This window comes from Balearica regulorum, chromosome 1 (assembly GCF_011004875.1).
Source record: "Balearica regulorum gibbericeps isolate bBalReg1 chromosome 1, bBalReg1.pri, whole genome shotgun sequence".
NCBI lineage: Eukaryota > Metazoa > Chordata > Aves > Gruiformes > Gruidae > Balearica > Balearica regulorum.
The window spans coordinates 217,664,150-217,686,560 of record NC_046184.1 but is presented as its reverse complement, the minus strand read 5'-3'; the positions used below and the strand labels follow the sequence as shown (position 1 = coordinate 217,686,560).

Sequence of the window (22,411 nt, the reverse complement as noted above, 5' to 3'; positions counted from 1 at the left end):
AGCTGGAGAGGGGCTGGTGCCAAGGGCAGGGAGGGACAGGCCAAGGGGAATGGCCTGAAGCTGCAGGAGGGGAGATGGAGATGGGATGGGAGGCAGAAATCCTTCCCTGTGAGGGTGCTGAGGCCCTGGCACAGGTTGCCCAGAGAAGCTGTGGCTGCCCCTGGCTCCCTGGCAGTGTTGAAGGCCAGGTTGGATGGGGCTTTGGGCAAGCTGGGCTAGTGGAGGGTGTCCCTGCCCATGGCAGGGGTGGCACTGGATGGGCTGGGAGGTCCCTGCCCACCCAAACCATTCTGTGATTGTATGATTCCTCCAAGAGTGCACGATTGCAGAGAAGCTCCTTATTGAATGTGTGGTGGAGCAGAGATGCTCTCATCCCAGTGCTGGATGTGGAGCGTGTAGGTATTGGGTTGGGATGTCACTGCCTGTGGGTGAGGGCTCCTCACCAGAGACCTGGCAGGGCCTCTCTGGGGCACTGGGAAGATGTCTCAGGCACTCTCCATGCCTCACTGGTGGTGGGAAACGATGGTGGCACAGCTGTGGAGGAGGAAGGTTGCTCTGCACCTTGGCACTGCAAGGGCGTTGTTTTTGGCAGGGGTACTATCGGTATCAAGCACCCTCTGCCCCTGGTCTAGTGTGATGCTTGGTGTTTTCCCCACATAGAGCCTGAGCATGCTCTTATAGTGTTTCACAGATGTTTGTTTAAAAAAAGCCATTAAAACCCCTCTCTCTTCACCTCAGACTACACAAGCGCTCATTGGATTCCCCAAGTTGTTCTAATTCTACTGTTGTAGAGGGTAAAGGATGTAAGCACAGCTTGGCCCATGATGGGAAAGAGGTGCCAGACAGCTGGGCTCTGGGGCTGCTCCTGTCTTTCCATGGCTGTGACCTGCTGTTGGGGCCCGGGTCTTGGGAAAAGGCTAATGTCTGCAGACCACGTCACCTTCTGATCTCCTGCTGCCAGGGTAGCCCATCAGACCCAGGCCGGCTGATCCCACCAGTTCCCAAGTGCAGGCATGGAGGGACCCCAGCCTCAAGTCCTTGGGAAAAGTAACTACCCCATCCCTGGAAGTGTTTAAGACCAGGCTTGATGAGGCTTTGGGCAACGTGGTCTAGTGGAGGGTGTCCCTGCCCATGGCAGGGGTGTTGGAACTAGATGATCTTTAAGGTCCCTTCCAACCCAAACCATTCTATGATTCTATGATTCTATGAACTAGATGGCACAAAAAGATGCTGCAGAGGATCTGCCTGCCCTGTGGCATGGGCTGTCTCCCAGACTTAGGTGAGAAAGGCACAGGGTGGCATCCAGGTCCCCACATGGTCAGCCCTGCACCACAGATCGTAGGAGGTCCCAGAGGAGCCCCGTGATAGACGCACTGCCGGGGCTTGACCACCCACCACCGTCATCACAGCTACAATGGGGCAAACTGGAAATCACACACCAGCAATTACCAGCTCTCTAGTTCTCACTCATTAAAATATTCCACAGCCTAAAAATGCCCTGTGGTTAGGGTGGTTGCCCGCAATGACTCCCTGAGGAGCAAGAAGGAGATTTGGCCTTGCAGAGATTTAATTGCAAGACCTCCCACTTTGCTACCTTAGGAAAGTAAATCACCATCATGGAGAAATGGGGGCAGATCCTGCAAAAAGCCGAGTTTTTTTGTGACATTTCCCCAGAACTAGTTGACTTACAATCACTGCAGAAGTTGGAGAAAATGTAGGCAATGGTCTTCACATTCCTGTTTGTTTCTTCCTTCTCAACCGTTTCCATCTTGATTTTGGCTTTCTAAACGTTCCCGTGCTTGCTCTGGTGTACGGTTCTGACTTGTGTCTAAAAACCTTTGTGCAGTAACTAGTGCAGCTACCATCTGAGTATCCACGTTTTTATAAATCTCTTGGTCTTTGCTCTTTCGACACACAGAGTGCAGAAATGTTAGGTGTTGGCCTCTCTAATGTGTTTGGTTTAGCAGCCTTTTGAAGAGAGGCACGCATTGAAGAAGAGAGATTGAAATGTTTAATTAAAAACTGCTATCGATAGCTCGATCTTAGGAAGCTTTGCTGGGCAGCCCGTGGGGATTTCCTTCCCTTCGTTTCATCCTGCTGTTTGCACTGTGGTTGGATGTCTTTGCAGCTCTTTCACCACCCCTGCTCCCTCGGTGGGACACGGTGCATACCTGAGGGCTCTTGCTGGGCTCTCTGTAACCACCCCACCAGCTCCCAGCCTTACCCAGACCCCCGGTCCTCCGCCTCTCATTTCCTCAAGCTGCTGCAATCGCCTCGGGATGTCCTGCCACCAACGTCGTCCTCGTACCCTTGCACTGACCCAGGTTTTTGCTCTTCTTCTTGTTCCCCAGGACCTGCAGTACTGCTTTTCTCTTCTTTTTTTTTTTTTATAAGCTTATAAAAACGCACTGCAGATTTCAGTGAAGGAGCTCTCTGCACTCCCAGTTTGGACGTTCATCCATGGCTGTGCTGTGGAGGGTATCCCCCAAACCTGAGCAGACTTGGGGGACACAAGTGGTGGGTGCTCTGTGGGCTGCAGAAAGTGCTGGATCCTTCTTCCAGTGTAAGATTTTGGTGTGGATGACCAGAGCTGCAAGCAGCAGCTTGCTGGGAGAAAACCAAACCTCTCTTCTGATGAACATCGTGGTGTGGCCGCATTCCTGGGCACGTCCCAAAGGCAGGACTCAGCCTGCCCTGCACCTTCACCCCAGCACAGGCTGGGGGAGCACGGCCAGGCACATTGACACCAGTCCCCAGATCAGCTTCCCCGGGGATGGAGGGGGCTTTTTTGCATACCGAGACCCCGAGCAGACCTCAGCGTTACGGCTCATCTGCCTGTACCTCTGAATTATCACCTGCTCCATGACTTGGTCCTGGGCCAGCTACTACTCTCCCAAAGAACTGGGAAGCTGAGGACTGGGGACGATTCCCAGCAAGGATTTTGGGTGAAACTGCCCTATGATGTTGAAGGCTCAGTGAGTTTGGTAGGATGGATGCTGGTAATTCTGTTCCCACTGGCCTTGGCATCAGAGGATGGCCCCCAGCCTGTGTCATTTACAAGTATAGGCTCAACCAAAACTAGGCTTGCAGCCACAAATTTGAATGGAGAGGACTTGAATCGTGGCTCTTGGTGTCACATCCCTCTTGCAATGTAAGGCTTGTAAATACAGCCTGTACTTTGAGAGGGTGGAAAGGGATGCTCTAGGTTGGGAGGTTTGTTTCCCGGGAGCTGATAAGCAGACATAATTTGATTTGAGCGTGTTGCCTTCATTCTTAACAACACTGCTGTCTGCTGCTTCTCCCTCCTTTTGCTGGGAGTAGGAAGAAGCAGGCTCTGCTGTCAGGGAAGGATTTAGATGAAAGCAGTCTTTGTCTGTAGGGTTATTCCTGCTGAGATCTCCCAGGACAGGAGAAGCACGTGTTGGTGTGCGTGTCCATATGACCTCTGGCAACTTGGAGATGCTGTGGGCATTTATGCAGAGCTGAGCTTGTGCTCTGCAGCAGTTGGTCCTCAGGGAAATCTCTTCCTCTGCTTACGTGTCAGTAATGGTCTCTCCTTTCAGGCACCAAGAGCGTCATTCCGGACCATACAAGTTAGAGAGCCAGGTGTCTCGGTCAGATACAGAAATGCAAACAAGTGATTTTTGCTGCAGAACAAAATGCAGTGTCATGCGTGCAGCCAAAGACAAACAGGGTCATATATCTCTCCAGCAGATCTAAGGATCACGAGGCTGTTCCTTCTTCTCCTGGCAGATCACCAGCTGTGCTGTGATCTGATGGCGAACAGCAAACAGTCCCTAGAGTTGGGAGAACTGGGGTCCTTGCCCGGCAGCGTCACCAAGTCACTGCAAGTCCTTTGCAGGGCCATCTCTCTTTTCTATGCTTTAGTCTGCCCAGAAAGGGGAGAGTAAAATACCAGGTTCCCAACCCATTTTGACCTCCCCTGCTGAAGAGGTTGTGGGGCAATGGTGGGTGGCTGCTGAGCAGGGAGCTGATGTAAACCAACGTGCCGTGAAGGTCCTGGATTTGCATACCCGTTGGGCTGTGTGTTATGGATGCCCCGGGGGAAAATGAGTCTGGCTTCAACATTTCCATCTGAAATCATATTTTCAGGAAACAGTGCCTGGGCATAGCCAGCATGTCTTGCAGGAACGTAGGAGTTTTAGCAAAGCTGACTCTGGGAAAGCTTTCCTTTGGCTGAGTAACATTTTCCTAGTCCAAACACAGCACACCCCTCACTGGTGACATAAGTCCAGAACGGGGAAGGCCCTGGATTGCATCCTGCTTTGCACGATGCCAACGCATCACTTTTGGCGGTGGTACCCACACCCCAGTGCTCCAGCTCTCAGGGAGCTGAGGGGGCTTGACCATCCTCTTTTTCCCTTTTTTGTGCTGTAAATAGTCCCTCTTCTTACAGAGCAGTCCAGTTTGGCAGTGACCGCACTTCAGCCCTGGATCAGAACGGGACACAGCAGAAATCCAGGCCAGGCCGAGCAGTTCCTCTGGGTGAGACTCCTGCTTGGTGGGAGGTGGCTGCAAAACACGCAGCGCCGGAGGAATGCTCTGCTCTGGCCAGGAACTGGGAAAACACCTGCCAAAAGCAGCACCCTATAGTTTGGGGCAGCATCCAAGGCTGAGGGCAGCAGCTCTGCAAGGATCTGGGGTTATTCAGCCTGTCCTGCAGTGAGAAGAGTGGTCCATCTTCTTTGGGTTGGTTAGCTTATTTTAACTCATTTGGGACTGGGGAAGGATGCCACGTGGCAGCAGGGAAGGTGATTGCTTGCCAGCTCCTTTCCTTTGCCGAGTACTTTGCAGAGCTGTGGATGGAGGGGAGGCGGTCTCCATCCCTCCTGGGACAGTTCATTCGGCACTTGTGAAATGCTTCTGCGTGAGGAGCAGGAAGATGGACACTGCTCTCAGAAATGCTGGGGCAGCTCGAGCCACATATTTGGCTGGGCAGCCGAGCACCAGTATGTCCCAAACTCTGGAGGAGATGAGGTCAGATGATTCTTCTGGGAGATGATGGTCTTTGACAAGGTTTCCTTCCAGGAGTGGAGAAGCACCATTGCATTTTCCAAAAGGAGATATGTCCTTGATATCCAGGGCTTCGCAAGAAGGAAAGGAAAACAGAGTCTGAATTATTTTCCCTGACCTTCTCCTGACTTTCTCTAAAGAAGACATTTGTTGCTGTGTTTGGAAGGACTCGTTCCTGTCTCAGAAGAGCTCCTGCCAGCACTGGGGATGGCTGTCTGCCTTGGGCCAGCCAAGAACAGGAAGGTTGTGCAACCTCCCACTTCTGCTGCTGGATCTTGGGGTCAAGGCCAACACAAACTAGCAGTATCTCAAGTGAAATGATCTCTGTCCAAAGTCACTTTCTGCTGAAGAAACTACACTCTCCTTACAAATACTAATCCTGTTGTCATTTTTGGCAGAGGACTATTTAATGGCCCTGAGCTAATTTCAGAAGAGCACTGATGGCAGGAGCAGGGGTAATATTTCAAACAGTCATGGTCCAAAGTTTATGTTCAATAATCGTGCCTTTGTCTAGGAGATGCCATTTGTTATGCTGCAGCTCACAGTAATCATGTTGGATGCTCTCTTTTTGTGTTGGTAGTTCTTCGTTTTCTGTCATGGGCTTCTGCAGCTCTCCCAGCTCCTGGTCTCCGGCTATCTGAAGAGCTCCATCTCAACCATCGAGAGACGATATGGCCTCTCCAGCCAGACCTCAGGGCTGCTCGCTTCCTTCAATGAGGTGAAAACCAGCTTGCTTCTCCTAGTCTACCTGGTGAATGCTCGTGTCCTTCCCTTGTGAGACCTCTTGGTCTGTGTGTCCTGCTGCAGGTTGGGAACACGTTGCTGATCGTCTTCATAAGTTACTTTGGGAGCCGAGTGCACAGACCCCGTTTCATCGGCTGCGGTGCCATCCTCGTCTCCTTGGCCGGGTTCCTCATGTCTCTCCCCCACTTCATAACTGGACCCTACAAGTATGACCAGTCCGTTGCCAGTAGGTAGTCTAGGAACTTATTTTATACCTTTTGGGACAGAAAAAGGACATTATCTTCCCTCAAGGGGTTGGGAGCTGTACGCTGTAGGTTTGTCCTCAAGGAAGTTTAATTTTCTGAGGATGAAATCATCTCAGTCCCAAGAAATAACAGATGATGGTGGGAAGCAGAGCCAGGGGACAACTGATACCGGCTGACAGAAAGGTCTTCCCCAGCCATCGGGGCTCTCATGTTGCATGAGTTGAGACGCACTGTCATCATGCATATGAACCACTCCCTTGTTTTTGTAACGTAGATAAGATAAGGTCCCATGGACTTTGAAGCCATTTATAGGAAAGAAACAAGAAGCGCAGAAAGGAGCTTGACTTGACCCAACGGATCAAGGGTGGGGGCAAAATGCCATGATTTTACACCTCTGCTTATGGGACACCACACCTGTTTTCCAATGCCTAGCTGAGCTGTCTTCGAGGGAATGCTTTGAGGTTTTAGACCCCACGAGAAAATCAACCTCTTGTGAAAGAAACATGCAGGTGTAAATCAATCATGGAGGAGCAGGTCAGGGTGGATTTGGGATTTTCTCCCTGAAAGAAGGTGAAGGGATAAGAAAATAAAGAAAAGAGAAAACCACTGTCTCATTACCTTCCCAAATCCTGCCATGAAGCTCCAGCAAATCTTTTAGAAACCTCCACAAAACAGCCTTTCTCTGGCTCATCAGAGAGAGCGCGCAGCTGGTTCACACAGCTGCAGCCACCAAAGGAAAACTTAACAGGTGAATAATTCATGGATGCAAGCAGGGGTCAGGTGCTAATGACAGTTTGGAAACAATTAGCCATGCGTTTCAGGAGTGCTGGTGCAGGTGGCCCTGTGTCGAGCACTCAGATGCATATGATTTGGGGCATAACCATGGAAAACCTGCTATAAACACCACCACCCCCTCCCTCGGTATTTTAAGGGAGATAAGTGTGCTAGAATCAGCACTTTCACTTAGGCAGCTTTGTAATCCATTTCTGGGTGAAGTGAGTTCTCATTTCCTGAGTAGCTATTCAGAAAATCTGCAGTTTTGTTCACTTAGCTTTATCGCAAGATCTATCAAAGGTCCTGGGAGTGATCTCAGCTCTGCTTTTCCCGTGGAGGTGGCTTTTCATGGCATGTGCACTGATCTCGCTGTGAACATCCGCACAGTAATATTTACATTTTCATTGCATTTTCTTCCACTGACGTTTCCCACCTGACATCTACTGAGTGCATACCTACGTGCTTGCTGCCATCTTAGGGAAGCTCTTTCTCCAGACCAAGCTCCTTAGACCTGCTCCCCTTGTCATCGCAGGCACGTTCAGCAACACCACCGACCTGTGCCAGCCTGGGGTCCCGGGGTCCCAGGGGAACCTCAGCGATGACGGCTGTACCCCCCATGCTGTCAAGGAAAACCACGAGGTTCTCCTCGTCATGTTTATAGCCCAAGCACTGCTGGGCATCGGCGGCGTCCCCATCCAGCCCTTTGGGATCTCCTACATCGATGACTTTGCCAGCGAGAGGAACTCCCCCCTCTATTTGGGTAAGACTGGGGCTGCTGTGGAAAGAGGGGAAACCAGAATTAGCCCTTGATAGCAAGGCCAGACGGTGCTAATTTACATTAATGAGAGCAGAGCTTGCTATGGGCCTTCTGCTCTACTCAGTTCTAGGAAGGTTTCTGCAAAATTAGTTTATCTGCCTCAAGCTTGGACAGACTGCAGACAGACCAGGAGTGTTGGAAAACATTATTTAGGGGAGATGCTGGGATTTTTGGCCTGAGAGCGATAAGCCGGAGAGGGACACAATAACCATGTCCTCCTCCAAAAAGGCTTCAACAAAGAGAAGAGCAATAATTTGATCTCTGTGTTCACAGGGGGCAGCTATGGTCTCAAGAAGCAATGAAGACTTTGTTTAGATATAGGGAAAATTATAGGAAACTAAAAAAGCAGGATCAACCATCTGGGAGGTGGACAAGTATCCTGGGAGGTGGGTGTAGTGCTGGAGAACAGCTTGGGCATACACCTGCAAGGGATGTCCCAGGGTGGTGGGATGGACAAGATGGTCCTTGCAGGTCCTTCTCGCCCTTTTATCTGTGACAACCTTTTGAACTGAATGAGACAGCAAGGGTAGCTCAAAAACAGGTCATTACCATCAAGAAACTGGAAGTACCGCATCAAATTTTGCTCTGGTAGATGCTCCAAACCTCTGAACCATATTTTAAACGGTCTCCTGTAAAATAGGAGTTGAATCTTAGATGTGTTTAGGTTTTTTTTTCAATCAGTAATTCACATAGGAGAGTTTGCTGGTAACTTTTATGTCCTTTACCTTGAACAGTGGAAGCAATAAATATGGTATTGAAGAAACAATTTAATTCAGACAGTACAGTGTCCTCAATGATGCCAATGGCTCCTTGAGCAATTTTGCATTTCCTGGATTTCTTCTGCCAAGGGGCACATCTTGTTCCTGGGTGTGTTTCAGCCTTTCTAGGAGCCTGAAGAGAAAGTGGCAGGAAAGATAGGCGTTTTGCAAAACCTTTCCTGTAAAGGGAGTGTGGAAAGCATGGGGTTGTAACCATTCAAAAGGTGTGAGATAAGAAACCTGCCAGGGAAACAGCTCATGCTGGAGGCAGATGTGGTGGATCCGGGTCCTGCCTCGAGGCACCTCCTGTCCCCGTTGGTCCCTTTGCACAGGGCTGAGCCCCTCTCTGCTCTCGCCCCTCTGCAGGGATCTTGTTCTCCGTGACCGTCATCGGGCCGGGGGTGGCCTTCATGCTGGGCTCTGCCATGCTGCGTTTTTACGTCGACATTGACAAAGTCACTGGAGGTGAGTGGACGCGCCCTCGGAGAGCCAGCCAGCACCCTGTGCGCTGCATCCCGTCTATTGAGCCTGCAAGCGGTCAAGCCCCGCTCCGGGCACCCTAACCACCCCCGCCCTCGCCCAGGGATGAAGGTGCAACCTGCGGGGCAGGGGCTGGCTCCTTTTGCCTCCTGTCTTGCCTGTTCAGTCACTTCAATCACCTGGGGATGCTCTGGGACCGGTCCCATCAGTGCTGGGGTGGATGCCCCAAAAAAGTTGGTGCTTCCCACCCAACTCAGTGTCACACACGCATCCGCAGGGTTGAACCTGGTACCGTGGCTGCTGGAATCCCGTATCTCAATCAGAGCTTTCTCCTGGGGATCCCTCACCCCTTGGTTGCTGCCAGGTCTGGTTAGAGAGATGCCCATCTGCATTGTGCTTTTAGAGCAGACCTGATTTTCATTCTTCTACGCATTTTCTGCCATATGCCAATGACAGCAGCGGGAGCATTTTGCTGTCAGCCAGCACCGGAGAAGAGTGGGGATGTGGAGGATAAGTAAAACCTAGAAAGAAACATGAAAGAGAAAGATGGAGGGGAGAAATAAGAGAGAAAGAATGGAGAATGGGTACCAGGACCTTGAGATGTGAAGAAGCAGAGGGAAGGGTAGGATGGGAGGAAGGTGAAAACAAGTAGAAGAGAAATGCTGGTTAGGGCAAGAAAGGAGCATGAAAGGGATTTCCTTTTCAAATGTCTCTTCCTGAGCCATTTTTAGTCATCTCCTTTTTGGCTGCTCTTGAATCCTGGCCTGGAAAACAAGAGGCTCTTTCCTGGTTATTAACAGAGCAGACACACATTGTACAGCTCAGCATATCCTCAGGTGAGGAAAAGGACGATGGACAGGCTCCTTTGGGTGCTGACCGGACAGCATCAGGGCTGGAGCTGGATGAGCAGCGGGTGTTGACGCTGCAGATGCAATGGCTTTGGCTCCTTCTCAGAGCTCATTTCTTCTCACTGACTTCACCGGATGCTTTTTCACCTGGACTTTGTCACTGTAGATGTTTATGAAATTTGCAGCACAAGAGCACACTCTAGTCTTGACACTGCCTCCTCCCATCAGGCGACGTCCAAGCTTATTGCTGCAGCTATCCATCCTCCTCAGTGGGAGAACCCTGGCGAGATGTCTGGAGTCTTGGCTTACCTGCCTCTGAAGGATGAAGAAACGGCATTGGGGTCTGCTGTCTGCCTGCACACCCCGATGCTCAGTTCTTCTAAGCCATCTTCTGCAGATGGATGTTGAATAAGAAATGTGCCTGAGTAGCCAGAACTGGAGGACACCCAGTTTTAGAGCTATCTTCAGCTTAAAGATCTCTTCAGCTTACTGGGAAAAGCTATCGAGCTGTGGCTGCTTAATGCTAAATCTAACTTAACCTCATGTTTTCCTAGAAAAAAACTTGTTGGTGTTTGTTCAGGAAGAGATTTCAAATTTCAGTTGAGTAAACGCATTGTACAGGGAGAAGATTATCAAATTTCTTTGACCTATCACTTGTAACTTCCAGAGATGGGAGATTAGATGTGGCAGTATCCGTCGTACCGAAATCCAGTAAACTGATTGCAGTTTTAATTGCACCCCCCCTCCGTGAGAATAGCTCGCTTGTCTTAAACCTCGCCGTTAAAGAAGAGGTTTCTGGGAGGACTCATTTCCTAGGATGGCTTGTGAATACTATCTAACCACAGGTGTCCCCTTTTTCTGAAGAAATATTTCTTGGTTCAGATTCGCCCTGTTGTGAATATGCATTCTGGCTTCTGCATATCCCGTTTTATTTGTGCCACGTACCCTCCCCACAGAAAATGTTACCTCTGGCAGAGTGCCCTGAGGACAACAGGAGAGGAGGCAGGGTGAACTGAAGGAAGACAGAGAGGAGAAAGAGATATAATCCTTATTAAAGCATTTTTAAAGATCGGCTTCTGTTGGTGGAGCTGCCAACCAGGCACTGGCTGATGGACCAGATTGGTGGGCACAGCTCTGGGGTCCAAGTCCTGCTGTGAACAGGGGGTCCTTGTGTGGGTAGCCAGGCTGTAAAGAAGTAAATCAATGCTCTTGGATGCCGAAAGTTAATTGGAGTTAACTCTGTTTTAATCTCAAGAAAGGATTTTTCCTTCTGTATTGACAGACATCATGGCTTAATGCCCTCGAGTATTTCCAAGCTTTTTCACGACGTGGGTATCCCTTCTCTGAAAAAGCTGTGATGGGGATGCTCTCCTTTGCCTTTCCAGCTCTAGGACATCCCTCTCCCAGTTGTCTCCCTCCAAAGGGCTGAGTGGGTTTTTAGACACCCTGGTGATAACAAAGAATGAAATGTGATTTAGCACCATGGGATGAATCAGGTACAAATGTTGCTCAGACCCCAAAAGTGGTGGTCACCAGGTTGGGAGCCACCACTTTGGAGCACGCTGATGTCTGGGATGACTTAGGGCCACCCATCACCATCCCTTTGGCACACTGGGGTCCCTCCGTTCACCTTTGATTTAATGCCCATTTCTCCGTTTGTGTTGCAGATGAAGTCCAGCTCACGAACAAGGACCCGCGGTGGGTCGGCGCCTGGTGGCTTGGTTTCCTGGTCGCAGCCAGTCTCGTGGCCCTGTCTGCGGTGCCTTATTTCTTCTTCCCACGGGAAATGCCGAAAGAGGTAGGAGAGGTGCTGCAGATTGCCCTTTTGGCATTGCACACAAATACCTCGTGTATTTATAGGCACGTTACTCCCTCTCTGCCAGCATTAGCTGCTGCGTCCCTGAGAAACACGACTGTGGAAATGGTCGTGCAGTTTATAGCTGCATCCCGAAGTCAAATGTGAGCTGTGATTTGCTCTCACCTTTGTCAGAGGCTCTTGTATGCTAAGCAGATGCTTAGTGAAACCCAGCGTGGTTCAAGCACCTTAATGGGTGTGATCATTTCCTTGGTGGGGCACTGAAAGAGCACCGGTGCGTTGATTCCTCTGCACAGGAACATATAGCACCGGCCAAGCCCTGTGTGGATTGAGGTCCTTCTCACAGCCACCCTCCTGGCTTACCTGGAGGTGGGACTCCTTGCCTTCCCTAGGGAAGCAATGGTCCTGCTCCTTCTGCTGCATCTCTTTTGGGAGCTGGTGGGAGATGCTGCGCCGAAGGCCCTTGTTTCCCTTCAGGAGGAGTCACATGTGCCCAATGAGGAAATTGGTCCTCGTTCATAGGAAATATGAATAACGCATCAGGAGCCTTTCTTAAAAGTGAGTTCTACCCTGGGGGTGTTTGAAATACTGAGGCTGAAGGATCGTTTGTCTTGTTTCCACTGCAAAAGCCCGTTCTCACTGCTCACCGTCCACGGGGCTCGGGGTTAGCTGCTGCTCCAGCATCCAACTTCACCCACCACCTCTCCTCACCGCGACCTCTTTGCTGGCCAAAAGGATTTTAGACTCTTTCCAGCCCTTGAACCCTGGCTCTGTAACATCCTCAGAGCTGTCTGGCAGGGAAAAAGCCTTTAGCAGCCTGAACTCGTTACTGCAAGCTAAACTGACGTTCGTCTGCCTGCAGTCTGCTCAGGGGATGCTTGTCCCTGGCTCTTGCTGGAGCCCGTTGCTTCTGTGTCTACTGCCAGGGTTTTTCGAGCTCCCTGGAGCCCTCCTGGGTGCTTCAGTGCTCACGCCAAGATATGAAACAGCTTGCAAGCTTCCCAAGCGTTTCGCTGGCTGCGGGTCCCGGTTTTCTGGCAACCGGCGTGTCATGAGGAATAATACAAAATAAAACTGTGGTTTTAGAGGAGGCATCATGCTATGGTTTTGAATGTTACTGAATGTTGCTGGGACGCCCTTAGTAGGTGAAATCGTGCTCTGCTCAATGTCTTGGCCATACTCTAGCCTGTGTAATTGTCTTTCACATATATTTTACCTTGGGGCAGCGTTGAAACTTTCATGTCTAAACAAGTCCATGCACTATATTTGGTGCAGAATAATTCTTCATTTCTCCTGCCGCTGCCTGAATTTCCGCAGGAATGAGTGATTCTTAGGGAGATTTGGGTTTTACCTGCCTGGGAAAATGTGACCTGTTGTACCAGTTACACTTCTGGGGATATAATGATCTACTCCTGGGTTGCATATGCTGTGAGGTTTGCAAAGGTGCTGCGGTCCTGCGAGGTAATGTGTTGGAAACTGCTCAGCGATTTGCAGGATGCGGGCAATACTGAATGCAATGCACCTGATTTATCCTCGTGAAGCTTTGTTCACTTTAAAGTCATTATGGATGATCTATAGTAGCAGAACCTGCTCAGTGTGCAAAGGTGGCACACTACATCTTAGGAGAAAGGTTCTTTATTAGGGCTGCTGGGAATATTAATTTCATAAACGGCTCTTGAGAGAAAATAATGTACTTTGAACAAAAACAACTGCGCTTTTTTGCAGGTGCTGCACTCTCTTCAGTCTGAGTAGTTCTGAAGAGTTTGAGGAAGGATTGGTTGGATAGTGATTTTATAAAACCAGCAGGATTTCTTCCTGCTCTATTGGCTGATATCTGATATCACATGGCTGAGCACCCAGTTCTTTCTTTGCAGCCCAGATCTTCTTGAATTTCTCTCCATTTTGCCATTTTCCCCAGAAAGCTTTTGGAAATTGCTTACAGTAAAACATAATAATAGGAAAATAATCTGAGGGATGGCAAAATTCTGTCTTCCTTGCAGGACGGGAGACACCAGAGCCAGCTGAGCCGGCTTGTGCCCGTCCCACGGGGGTATCGGCACCGCCAGGAGCAGCCAGGGACTCTGCTTAAAACAACAAAAAAAGCCTCTTTAGAAACTTTTCTAGATGCTGGTCTGGGTAAAACATCTGTCTGTCTGAACACTCAAAGCTTTGTAGGAAATCTGCATTATCACAGGTGATTTTCTGTAGGTGTATATATAAATCACTTTTGCTTGCCCTTGGAGTAAATCAGTGTTCAGCTGAGGGTATAGGCACGGCCGCTTTTCCATCACGAAGGGCAGCCCCCTTTCCTCTCCAGTGAGCTGGAGGCAGCAGCGTCTCTAAGGTCACCGAATTACTGCACCCACCGCTGACCTTGTAGAGCCATGGTTCCCCTCCGAAAGAACATCAGCCGGGGATATATTGCAAAACCCCGCAGAAGGGATGGGTAGAATTGGCAAGACATGAAATACAGGAAGGAAATGTGTGTCTCCAGGCACGAAGCTCAGCTATGCTAAAGCATTGACCCTAATTTTGCCTTCCTCTGCCCCAGCCGGAACAGCAGCCCTTTCCCGGTAGGTCCCCGGCACCGCGGTGGCTCATGCTGTGGCTTTAGGGTTGCTTCCAGGTTTCCTCTCACTGCAAAGCACGAAGCTGTCGTTTCTTCTTGTGCTCGGGTCTGGTTTGGGATGGAGAGGGGCAGATGCGGCATTGCAGCGAGGAAAGGTGGGACCCCCCGCAGTAGCTCTGCAGCACGAAACCCCATCCCCGACACACTGCAGAGGGGGAGGGAGGGATGGGGTCACTGCAGGGTTTGACAGACCAGCAGATCAGGAAGAACAGACGTTGCGATAACCTCTGGGTCAACCCTGTCTAAATACAGCTGCAGCTTTAAAGACGGTCAGCATTTCCTTGACTGCCTTGGGTTTCAGGGTTTCTGCCTGTCCAAAGCAGGAAAAATCAATCAGCAGCAGAGCAACCACAAGCTGCAAGCAGTTGAAGGCATCAGCTGGGCTTTTCCCCATGTTTGTAAAGCCCCAGCACAATATCTTACCCACAGCAAATACCTCCAGGCATGGCAGCTGTAATAACACATGGGAAAAGTACAGATCTGCTCTGTCCACAGGGATGTGTCTGTACCACCAGCTGTGGGCTTCATTTCTGGAGGCCAAAAAGGAATTTCAGGTGCTCCAGGTCAAGTTATCCTTGGGCCACTTGCAGTCTGCAGACCCCTGGGACCACGCATGTCTCAGTAGATGATGAGGCTGCCTGGGAGTAACACAAGCTGTGGGTAAGTTTCCGTGCTGCAGAGTCCACCTAACAAGATCCCAGTAGCAAAGACCGGCCCATGGATCAGTCCTTCTTGCTGCCAAAAGCATTATTTATCTTCTCTGATTCTCATCCTACCTTCATGTGCCTTCCTGTCTCCTACCTCGTTCTATATAACTCATCTGAGCCCTTGGTGGTTTCTCCAGACCAAGGACCATCCTCCTCAATGGGCGTCATCCCGCAAACGCTGAATAACAGCACAGCCCTCTGTCTCTCTGGAGACTTATTTGCCTCCTCCCATCAGCCAAGACAGATCTAGATTATTTATTCTACAACCACATTCCAGCTTTACCTTTATTTGATAGCATCTTTCTTTGAAGTTCCTGGAATGATTTGTGCACTTTATGTTAGCATTAATGATAATGAGAGTTTGCTCTTTTGATCTTTTTTCATAAATCAATCACTCCAGACCCGGAACATTTTTATTTCTCTGCTTTGATACTTGTCAGTAAGTTTCTAGCACCAAAGTATCCTGAATAATCCTGTCTGGGGGACGATCACAGCAAAGCTATAAACTTGTCATGATCTCAGGCAGGGAATAAGACGATAAGGCTGTTGCTGGACAAACTCTTTCCAGTCCAGATAATTTTTTTTCCCCCAATAATTCCAGTTTAATCCTTCCTCCATGAGCCTGAACCATTTCTTGGGGTTGTGTCCTGGATTGTGGGGAACTACAGTACTTGAGCATTTTTGAGTCATAGAATCAGGGAATGGTTTGGGTGGGCAGGGCCCTCCCAGCCCATCCAGTGCCACCCCTGCCATGGGCAGGGACACCCTCCACTAGCCCAGCTTGCCCAAAGCCCCATCCAACCTGGCCTTCAACACTGCTGGGGAGCCAGGGGCAGCCACAGCTTCTCGGGGCACCCTGTGCCAGGGCCTCAGCACCCTCACAGGGAAGGATTTCTGCCTCCCATCTCATCTCCATCTCCCCTCCTGCAGCTTCAGGCCATTCCCCTTGGCCTGTCCCTCCCTGCCCTTGGCACCAGCCCCTCTCCAGCTTTCCTGGAGCCCCTGCAGGGACTGGAAGGGGCTCTAAGGTCTCCCCGCAGCCTTCTCTTCTCCAGGCTGAACCAGCCCAACTCTCTCAGCCTGTCTCCAGAGCAGAGGTGCTCCAGCCCTCCCATCATCTCCGTGGCCTCCTCTGGACTCGCTCCAACAGCTCCATGTCCTTCTTGTGCTGGGGACCCCCAAGCTGGACGCAGCACTGCAGGGGGGTCTCACCAGAGCGGAGCAGAGGGGCAGAATCCCCTCCCTCGATCTGCTGGTCACAATTGCTGAATAGCCAAAGTTTAGCTCGTGCTTCACCATCTGTCCCTGGCGATTTTATTGTATCCCAACCCAGGCAGTTGTTTTCTGTCTACCAAAGGCTTTCCCTGTGGTTTTGCTTGGGCACAGTGTCTGTCTGTCTTGGAGGCTTACCAGCTGTCGCATTGCAGCTGGTAGTGCACCTTCCCAGTCCCAGCAGGTCCATGGGTGACATGAAAAGGGTTTGAAAAAGGGGAAAGGTACTCTCAGGAGCACCTTAAACAAAAGCAGGAGCATTGCCCTTTTTCAGTATTTCTCATGTGCAAGATCTGTCTTGTACACCTATTTATCTCCTGGTTCAGATTTCATTGTGACACTCCAAAGTCACGCAGAACCAAAAATCTCCCAAACGCTGTACAAAGGGGGTGAGTGACATTTCCTCCTCACCCTGACGAAGCCTCCCCTGCAATGCCAGCAGATGTCATCTGCAAACAGATGCCTTGTGAGAAAGCTTAGATGAATTTTATGGGAAGCAGGTCTACATGTCCCAGTTGTGTCCACGCCTTGGTGGCTCTGGTTCACTGTCACGCAATCCCCTCTGGATATCAGTCCATCTCATCAGTGCTTTCCTCCTAAGCCTCACTGATAGGAGGTTTCAAAACCTTATTTCCCTGCGTGTTGCAAAGCTTTGTCTATTCTCCAGTCTATATTTTAGTCTTTAGTTGGTTATTGTGCCCCTAATCCTGATTAAATATTTTTTCCTAATCATTGCTATATTGGCATAGTTATAGAAAGCCTTCTTTTTGCTGGGTGAGGAAGGCTAGCTAGTCCTCTGCTGCCAAAGAGCTTCTCCCTGCCAGCGACCCTGCTTGTCGCCCATCCCAGTCAAAAGCTGGTTTTCCCAGTGCTGCACCAGTCTGGATCGGGTCTCCAGTGGTGATGCAGCATGGTCTGCACTCCCCCAGCTCTCCTGGAAACGCCGTCCTTGGTTCTTCCTCACATCATACTCACTCCTTCCACAGCTGCACCATATGCTCATGCAGAGATAGACCTGGAGCTATTTGTCATTCTCCTCCTCTCATTTCCAACATTTCCAGCTGTGCAGCAGAAATTATTTTTAAACCCTAAGTGCCTGGCTGTGCCCTCTGCAGTAAGTTTGGTTTGCCCTTTCAGCCCCTTCGTTGCCTGGTTTTTCCTATATGGTGTCCCAGCCCTCTCTGTGTGGACAATTCCCACATTCCTTCTCCTCTGCAGATTTAGTAGGACATGTCTTCTCACTATGCCAAGGGGTTTACTGAAAATATTAGTTGGGGCTTCTGTGCCAAACCACCAAGGAAGTCACCAGCACCTCCCAGCAGCTCCGTACATCCCTCTGAGATGCTCCGTTCTCTTGCACCTATTTAGCCATATTGCGTTTACTCTCCTAATTTTCACGTTTAGCTAATGGTTTCTCATTTGGTGCTGCATGTTCTGCTTTGCCCAGGTCTGTAGAGATTAGACTTACTTCATTCCCTTTATTTATTTAAACACTGGTGGTGTTGAGGAGGGAGAACAGGCTGCTGCTGATCCATGAGCCTCTAGCCCAAGGTAGCTCATCCATCTGGGGGACATGTGGGTGCCAACCAGAAGAGATGAGCAGGACGATGCCTCTTTCATATTGGGTCCTTCTTCATCTCAAAGCTTCACAGGTGGCACTTCAGCTGGGAGAAGAGCAGAAATGGGATGGAAAGAAACCATGCTCCTTCCTCAGCGTTGCTAACAAGGGAGGTGGAAGTGGCACGGTCATCTCCCATGGGATGGGACAGAGAGGCTGGGAGAGACTGGGATGTGAAATCCTTTTCAGAACAGAGGAGGTGGATTTCTGGGAGTGTTTCATGGTGGGGCTGGAGGGACATGAACTGTGGGAGTGCTCGTGATGGCTCTGTCGTGGCTTAGCATAATGCATCTGATGGGATTTTCCGCTGGGATGGTGGGGGGATGTGTCCTCTGTCATCTGTACAGTATATCTAGATTTTACTTTCAATTGCCCTGCTGGATAGTGTGAGCAGATGCCTGAGGAAAGAGGGGAATGCCAAGCTGGATGTGCATCTCCATCATGCACCTGGCAGAGCAGAGGGTTAAGAAGTCAACCCCCATTTCCCAGGACAAAGCCCATCTGTCTGGGCAGTGCCTCAAGCCATGGAGCGGGGAGAGCTGGCAACTTTAGGACCAGCTGCATTGACATTTCCATCCCAAAAAGCACCTCGTGCATGGTGGCAGGAAGGGGCTGCAAGCATGGAGAAACCTTGAATGAGATGTTTGTGTCCCGGCTACATGTGTCCATCTCAAACGTTTGGGCATTGCTGTTCCTGCTGGAGGTGACATCACTTGGCAAGGTCCAGGCAACGCCTGTCCCTGCTGTCCCCGAGCAGAAGGTTTGTGACGAGGAGAAGCTCCTGCAGGTACAATACAGCCGGGACCCTTCCTGCCCTGCCCCGAGGGTGCCCCATGGGTGCTGGTGCTGCTCTCAGCTACATCACAGGATTGCACCAGCATGTCTGAGCCTGCAAGGAGCCTCCTGCCCTTCGCCGGGGTCATTGGAGATTTCCCAACCCATGGAGGGTAACTGAAGGGTGCAAACAGTTGACAGCTCTGTCTGGGGTTGTCCCAGAGGACATCCCAGGTCCAGCATGGTGGGATGGCACTGGAGCAGCGACTCCACCCTTCTCTGCAGGCAGAGGCATTGTGCAACGGTGCTGGGGAAGTGAAAAATAACTTGCCCAGCTTCTGTCTTGGGACAGATTGCCTGCAGTTATTTGAATTCTCCCATGTTTATTCAGCAGTGACCTGGTGCGCTTCCAGTGCACACGAAAAGCTGAAATGAAAATAACTGACGGGGAATTCTCTTAAACGCCTGCTCCAGTTTGGGTTGTCAGTTAGTGGGGAAAGGCTGAAGAACGGGGACAGGGAAATCTAAGTCTTTGTCCGGAAATCTTTTCTCCTGGGGCTGCGATGCTCTGAGGCTGCCTTATTAAAGCTCCTAAAGCACCAGCAAAGGAAGTCTAGAAATACAGAGCATTATTTGGGGAGCAACTGGGGGCCAAGCAGCAGGGCGTGGTGGTGCAACTGGCACGTTACAGGAATGGGCTGGTCTCTTACATTCGGATTTTCCCCCGGGAGCTTTTAAAGACAGGTGCTAAAGACAGGTGGCTAAAAATAATCGTCCCATTTCGCGTGAGCAAGGTGCCGGTTATTTTAACGCTCCAGGAAATAGGGTCCCCAGTGGGACCCACGCTTCCCTGAAGAGGCATAATGAAGCGTTTGTAGGGAGCGTGACCCTGTCAGAAGGGGAAATAATTCCTTTTCAAGCTACAAGGTTTTACATTTTGTTTGTTTAATATGAAAATAGCTTCTCTGACCTTATTTTTCACTGAGCCGGGAGCACCAGGTTCTGCACAGCCAGAGGGAAACTCTGCAGAAGCCTCAAATTAAGCAAGGAAAACCTCTCCGTCACAGAGCAGGTCATTTATCCCTTTTTCCAGTGGTGTATTTGAATAAAACCAGACTGCCAGCACCTCTGGCTGCCCTTCTCGCGGGTGCAATAGCAGGCAGGTGAAAGCAGGGACTCCTGCGCTTGCCAGGAGCCCGTCTCGCAGGTAAGCTGCCTTCATTTGCCTTTCCTGCAAAGCAAGTCCAGGCTCTCAGCTCTGCTCAGTTGATTTATTCATGTCTGTGCAGGGAAAAGAGGACTTTCCCCAGGTCAAGGTCAGGTTAGAGATGCTTTTCCTAATGCAAAGCATGGGGGAGCTTCATCCTGCTTCCTCAAAAGCCAGTCTGCCTCCTCCATCCCTGCACGAGGCTAGAAGTGGCAGCGATAGAGAAAAATCCCATCGCGAAAACATAAGTTGCGACGAGAGCCCGTTCAGCGGTGGACATGCACCAGGAAACTGAGTCCTTTGAGTAATCATCCCGGAAAATCCAAGCGTGGAGGCATTTTGCAAGATGTTTCCTACATTTGTTTGTTCTCCTTGGCATGGTGCTGCGGCAGACGGCTAGGGTAGCGCTGAGCAACCAGCCCGTGTTATTGCATCCCGGCTTGCCAAATCGGCCACTCTGAGTGATGCTAAAATTCCCTGCGGCAGGAGTACAGCATCACTGGCAGGGCTCGAGGACCTTCGACGGTAGAGCCAGCACCGCTCGCCTCCCTGCCTGCATCGAGCAGGCAGGATTAGTGCCGGTCCCTCCATAGCTTGCTTCCCCGGGTTTGTGAACGTGCCTGCTTCACCCTGGAGGAATGCATTTCCTGATAATTTCAGGCAGTAAAAAATTATATCATGGGGCCAAGTCAGCGTGGGGAGAGAGTTTTCCTCCTCCTCCTTGAGACCTTTGCTCCATGTACAGACAGCAGCTGCTCCTCGAGTGGGTGCTAAACCAGCAGAAGTGCGCAGAAGTGTCACGCTCGCAAGGGTCACTCTGATGCAGAGGCATCCCAGACTGAGGAATTTGGGGGGATTTGGGGCTTTTTTTTTTGCTTTTTTTTTTTTTTTGGATGTGCAGACATTGCCCAGCAGACTGTTACCTCTCTGAAGTACAAACAGCTGGGAGATGGGAAAGCTACAGTCAGTAACAGCTTGAATGTATTTTTGGAAAACACTGCAGTTTTGGAGCAGAGAGAAGAGACCCTGTAACCTAATTGAAAAGTGAAAGGAAGCTGGATTTTATCTTTGCATTTGAAAAATGTATGAAATCCCGAGCTCTACCAATAAAAACCACGAAAGGAGTTTTATTGCTTTTGCCTTGTAGAGGCTCTTCAAAAATGGAATGTGGCATTTGCAGCATGGGACATTTTGACCTCTCTGATGTTTAATAATCAGTCTTGATTTCAAAGGAAAAGAGATCATTTTAGCGAAAGAGCTGTCCATTTTTTTTCCTGTGAATTAAGAACATCTAATTTCTGTTGAATGAACACATTTGACTGACTCATTAAATTTGTGTCAAGAGTTGCAACAGCACCGTTGCTGAGCTGCTGTGGAACATCAGCGATGGGGCCGCTGGCTCTGTCTTGGCTAAAAATACGCTGTGGTTTTCCATGAAAACCACACTCCTGCTGAACACTTTCTGCTATTACACATGTATAGTAGCACATTTAATCTAATTAATGCCCTCCATCCAGTGATTCCCCTGGAAGCCTGCAGAGCAAAGGATCTGATGTACATCCAAGAAATCCTCCCCTGCCTTGGCCTCCCGCTTGCTGATGGGATGTTGGACACTTGCCTTGGACTTGCAGTCATCTGATGAGGCTGGGATGGACCTTAGATGATCCAAGCCCTCCGTCTTCCACATCTCCTGGCAGCATCTTTGCTTATGAGCGGTGGCAGTGTGATGCCTGGGACACAGGTCCTGGATTAATGTCCTGCAGAGCTGTAAGAACTAGAAAAAAAATTTAGAATTTAAATTTATCAGAGATGCCTGGACCCATCTGACCTCCAGCTGCAAAGTGTTGTTCCCCTGAGTAGAGAAGGAATAAAAGGAGGAGCTGAAGGATCTGTCCCCTTCCATGGACCAGGATGGGAGAGATTGTCCCTTCAATACTGCTGCTGTTCAGTGGGAAAGATGTGGCAAAAAAAAAAAAAAAAAAAAAAAAGAAGAAGAAGAAAAAAAAAGAAAACCATTAAAGAGAGTGAGAGTTGCTAGAATTCAGATGGGGTTTCCAGGAGTAGAATGAAAAGGGGCTGGGAGAGGTGAGGGGTCTGTGGCTGCTCCCCGTGCCCCCAGTACATCCCTGCTCCGGTTGGCTCTGGGTCAGCTTAGGAGCTGAAAAAAAAAAAAAAAAAAAAAGCTTAGGACGTGAAAAATATTTCGTCTCCATCCCAGACCCTCTCCTTGCCTGCGTCTTTGCCTCCTACAATTGGTGCCTGCTCTCTAGCTGGTAACAGGAGCAAAAGCACCTGCACAGCAGCTGGTGACGGGACACACGGAGACACAGGGGAAATGCTCATCTTCCATCCAAAACCAGCATCCAAACCTGCTTTGGGTGGAGGTCTAGCTGCATCGCTCCTTGGGTTCCTGTGCCTGCTTCCCCTGCACCCAGGGGAAAAACACACCCTCTGGGGAAGAAAAGCATCTCCCTACGGGCATCTGTCTTTCCTGATGCAAAGGCGTACACCTCCTGAATTTCCATATTCGTGTGAGCTGAGCACACGGTGTGCTGTACCTGGGTCACAGCCCAGCTCGGTATTTATGAAGTGTGATCATTACTGTTGGGAAAGGGCGAGGGGGGAGGAGAAGGTGGCTTTTACCCCTATAGCACAGACATCTGCGTGGATGCTTTCAGCCCCATCGGA

The 22,411-nt window shown here is 50.1% G+C and overlaps 1 protein-coding gene across 2 annotated transcripts in view; it reads left to right on the top strand.

Moving 5' to 3' along the window:
* The window catches only part of SLCO2B1 (solute carrier organic anion transporter family member 2B1), a 61,055-nt gene that overhangs the window by 18,846 nt on the left and 19,798 nt on the right, over positions 1 to 22,411 (top strand). For both annotated transcript variants that reach the window (XM_075742663.1, XM_010301521.2), the window contains 5 exons: positions 5,615 to 5,752; positions 5,842 to 6,004; positions 7,330 to 7,557; positions 8,739 to 8,837; positions 11,368 to 11,498. In XM_075742663.1, the coding sequence (XP_075598778.1) occupies positions 5,615 to 5,752; positions 5,842 to 6,004; positions 7,330 to 7,557; positions 8,739 to 8,837; positions 11,368 to 11,498 (759 nt within the window). The remainder of the gene's footprint in view (positions 1 to 5,614; positions 5,753 to 5,841; positions 6,005 to 7,329; positions 7,558 to 8,738; positions 8,838 to 11,367; positions 11,499 to 22,411) is intronic.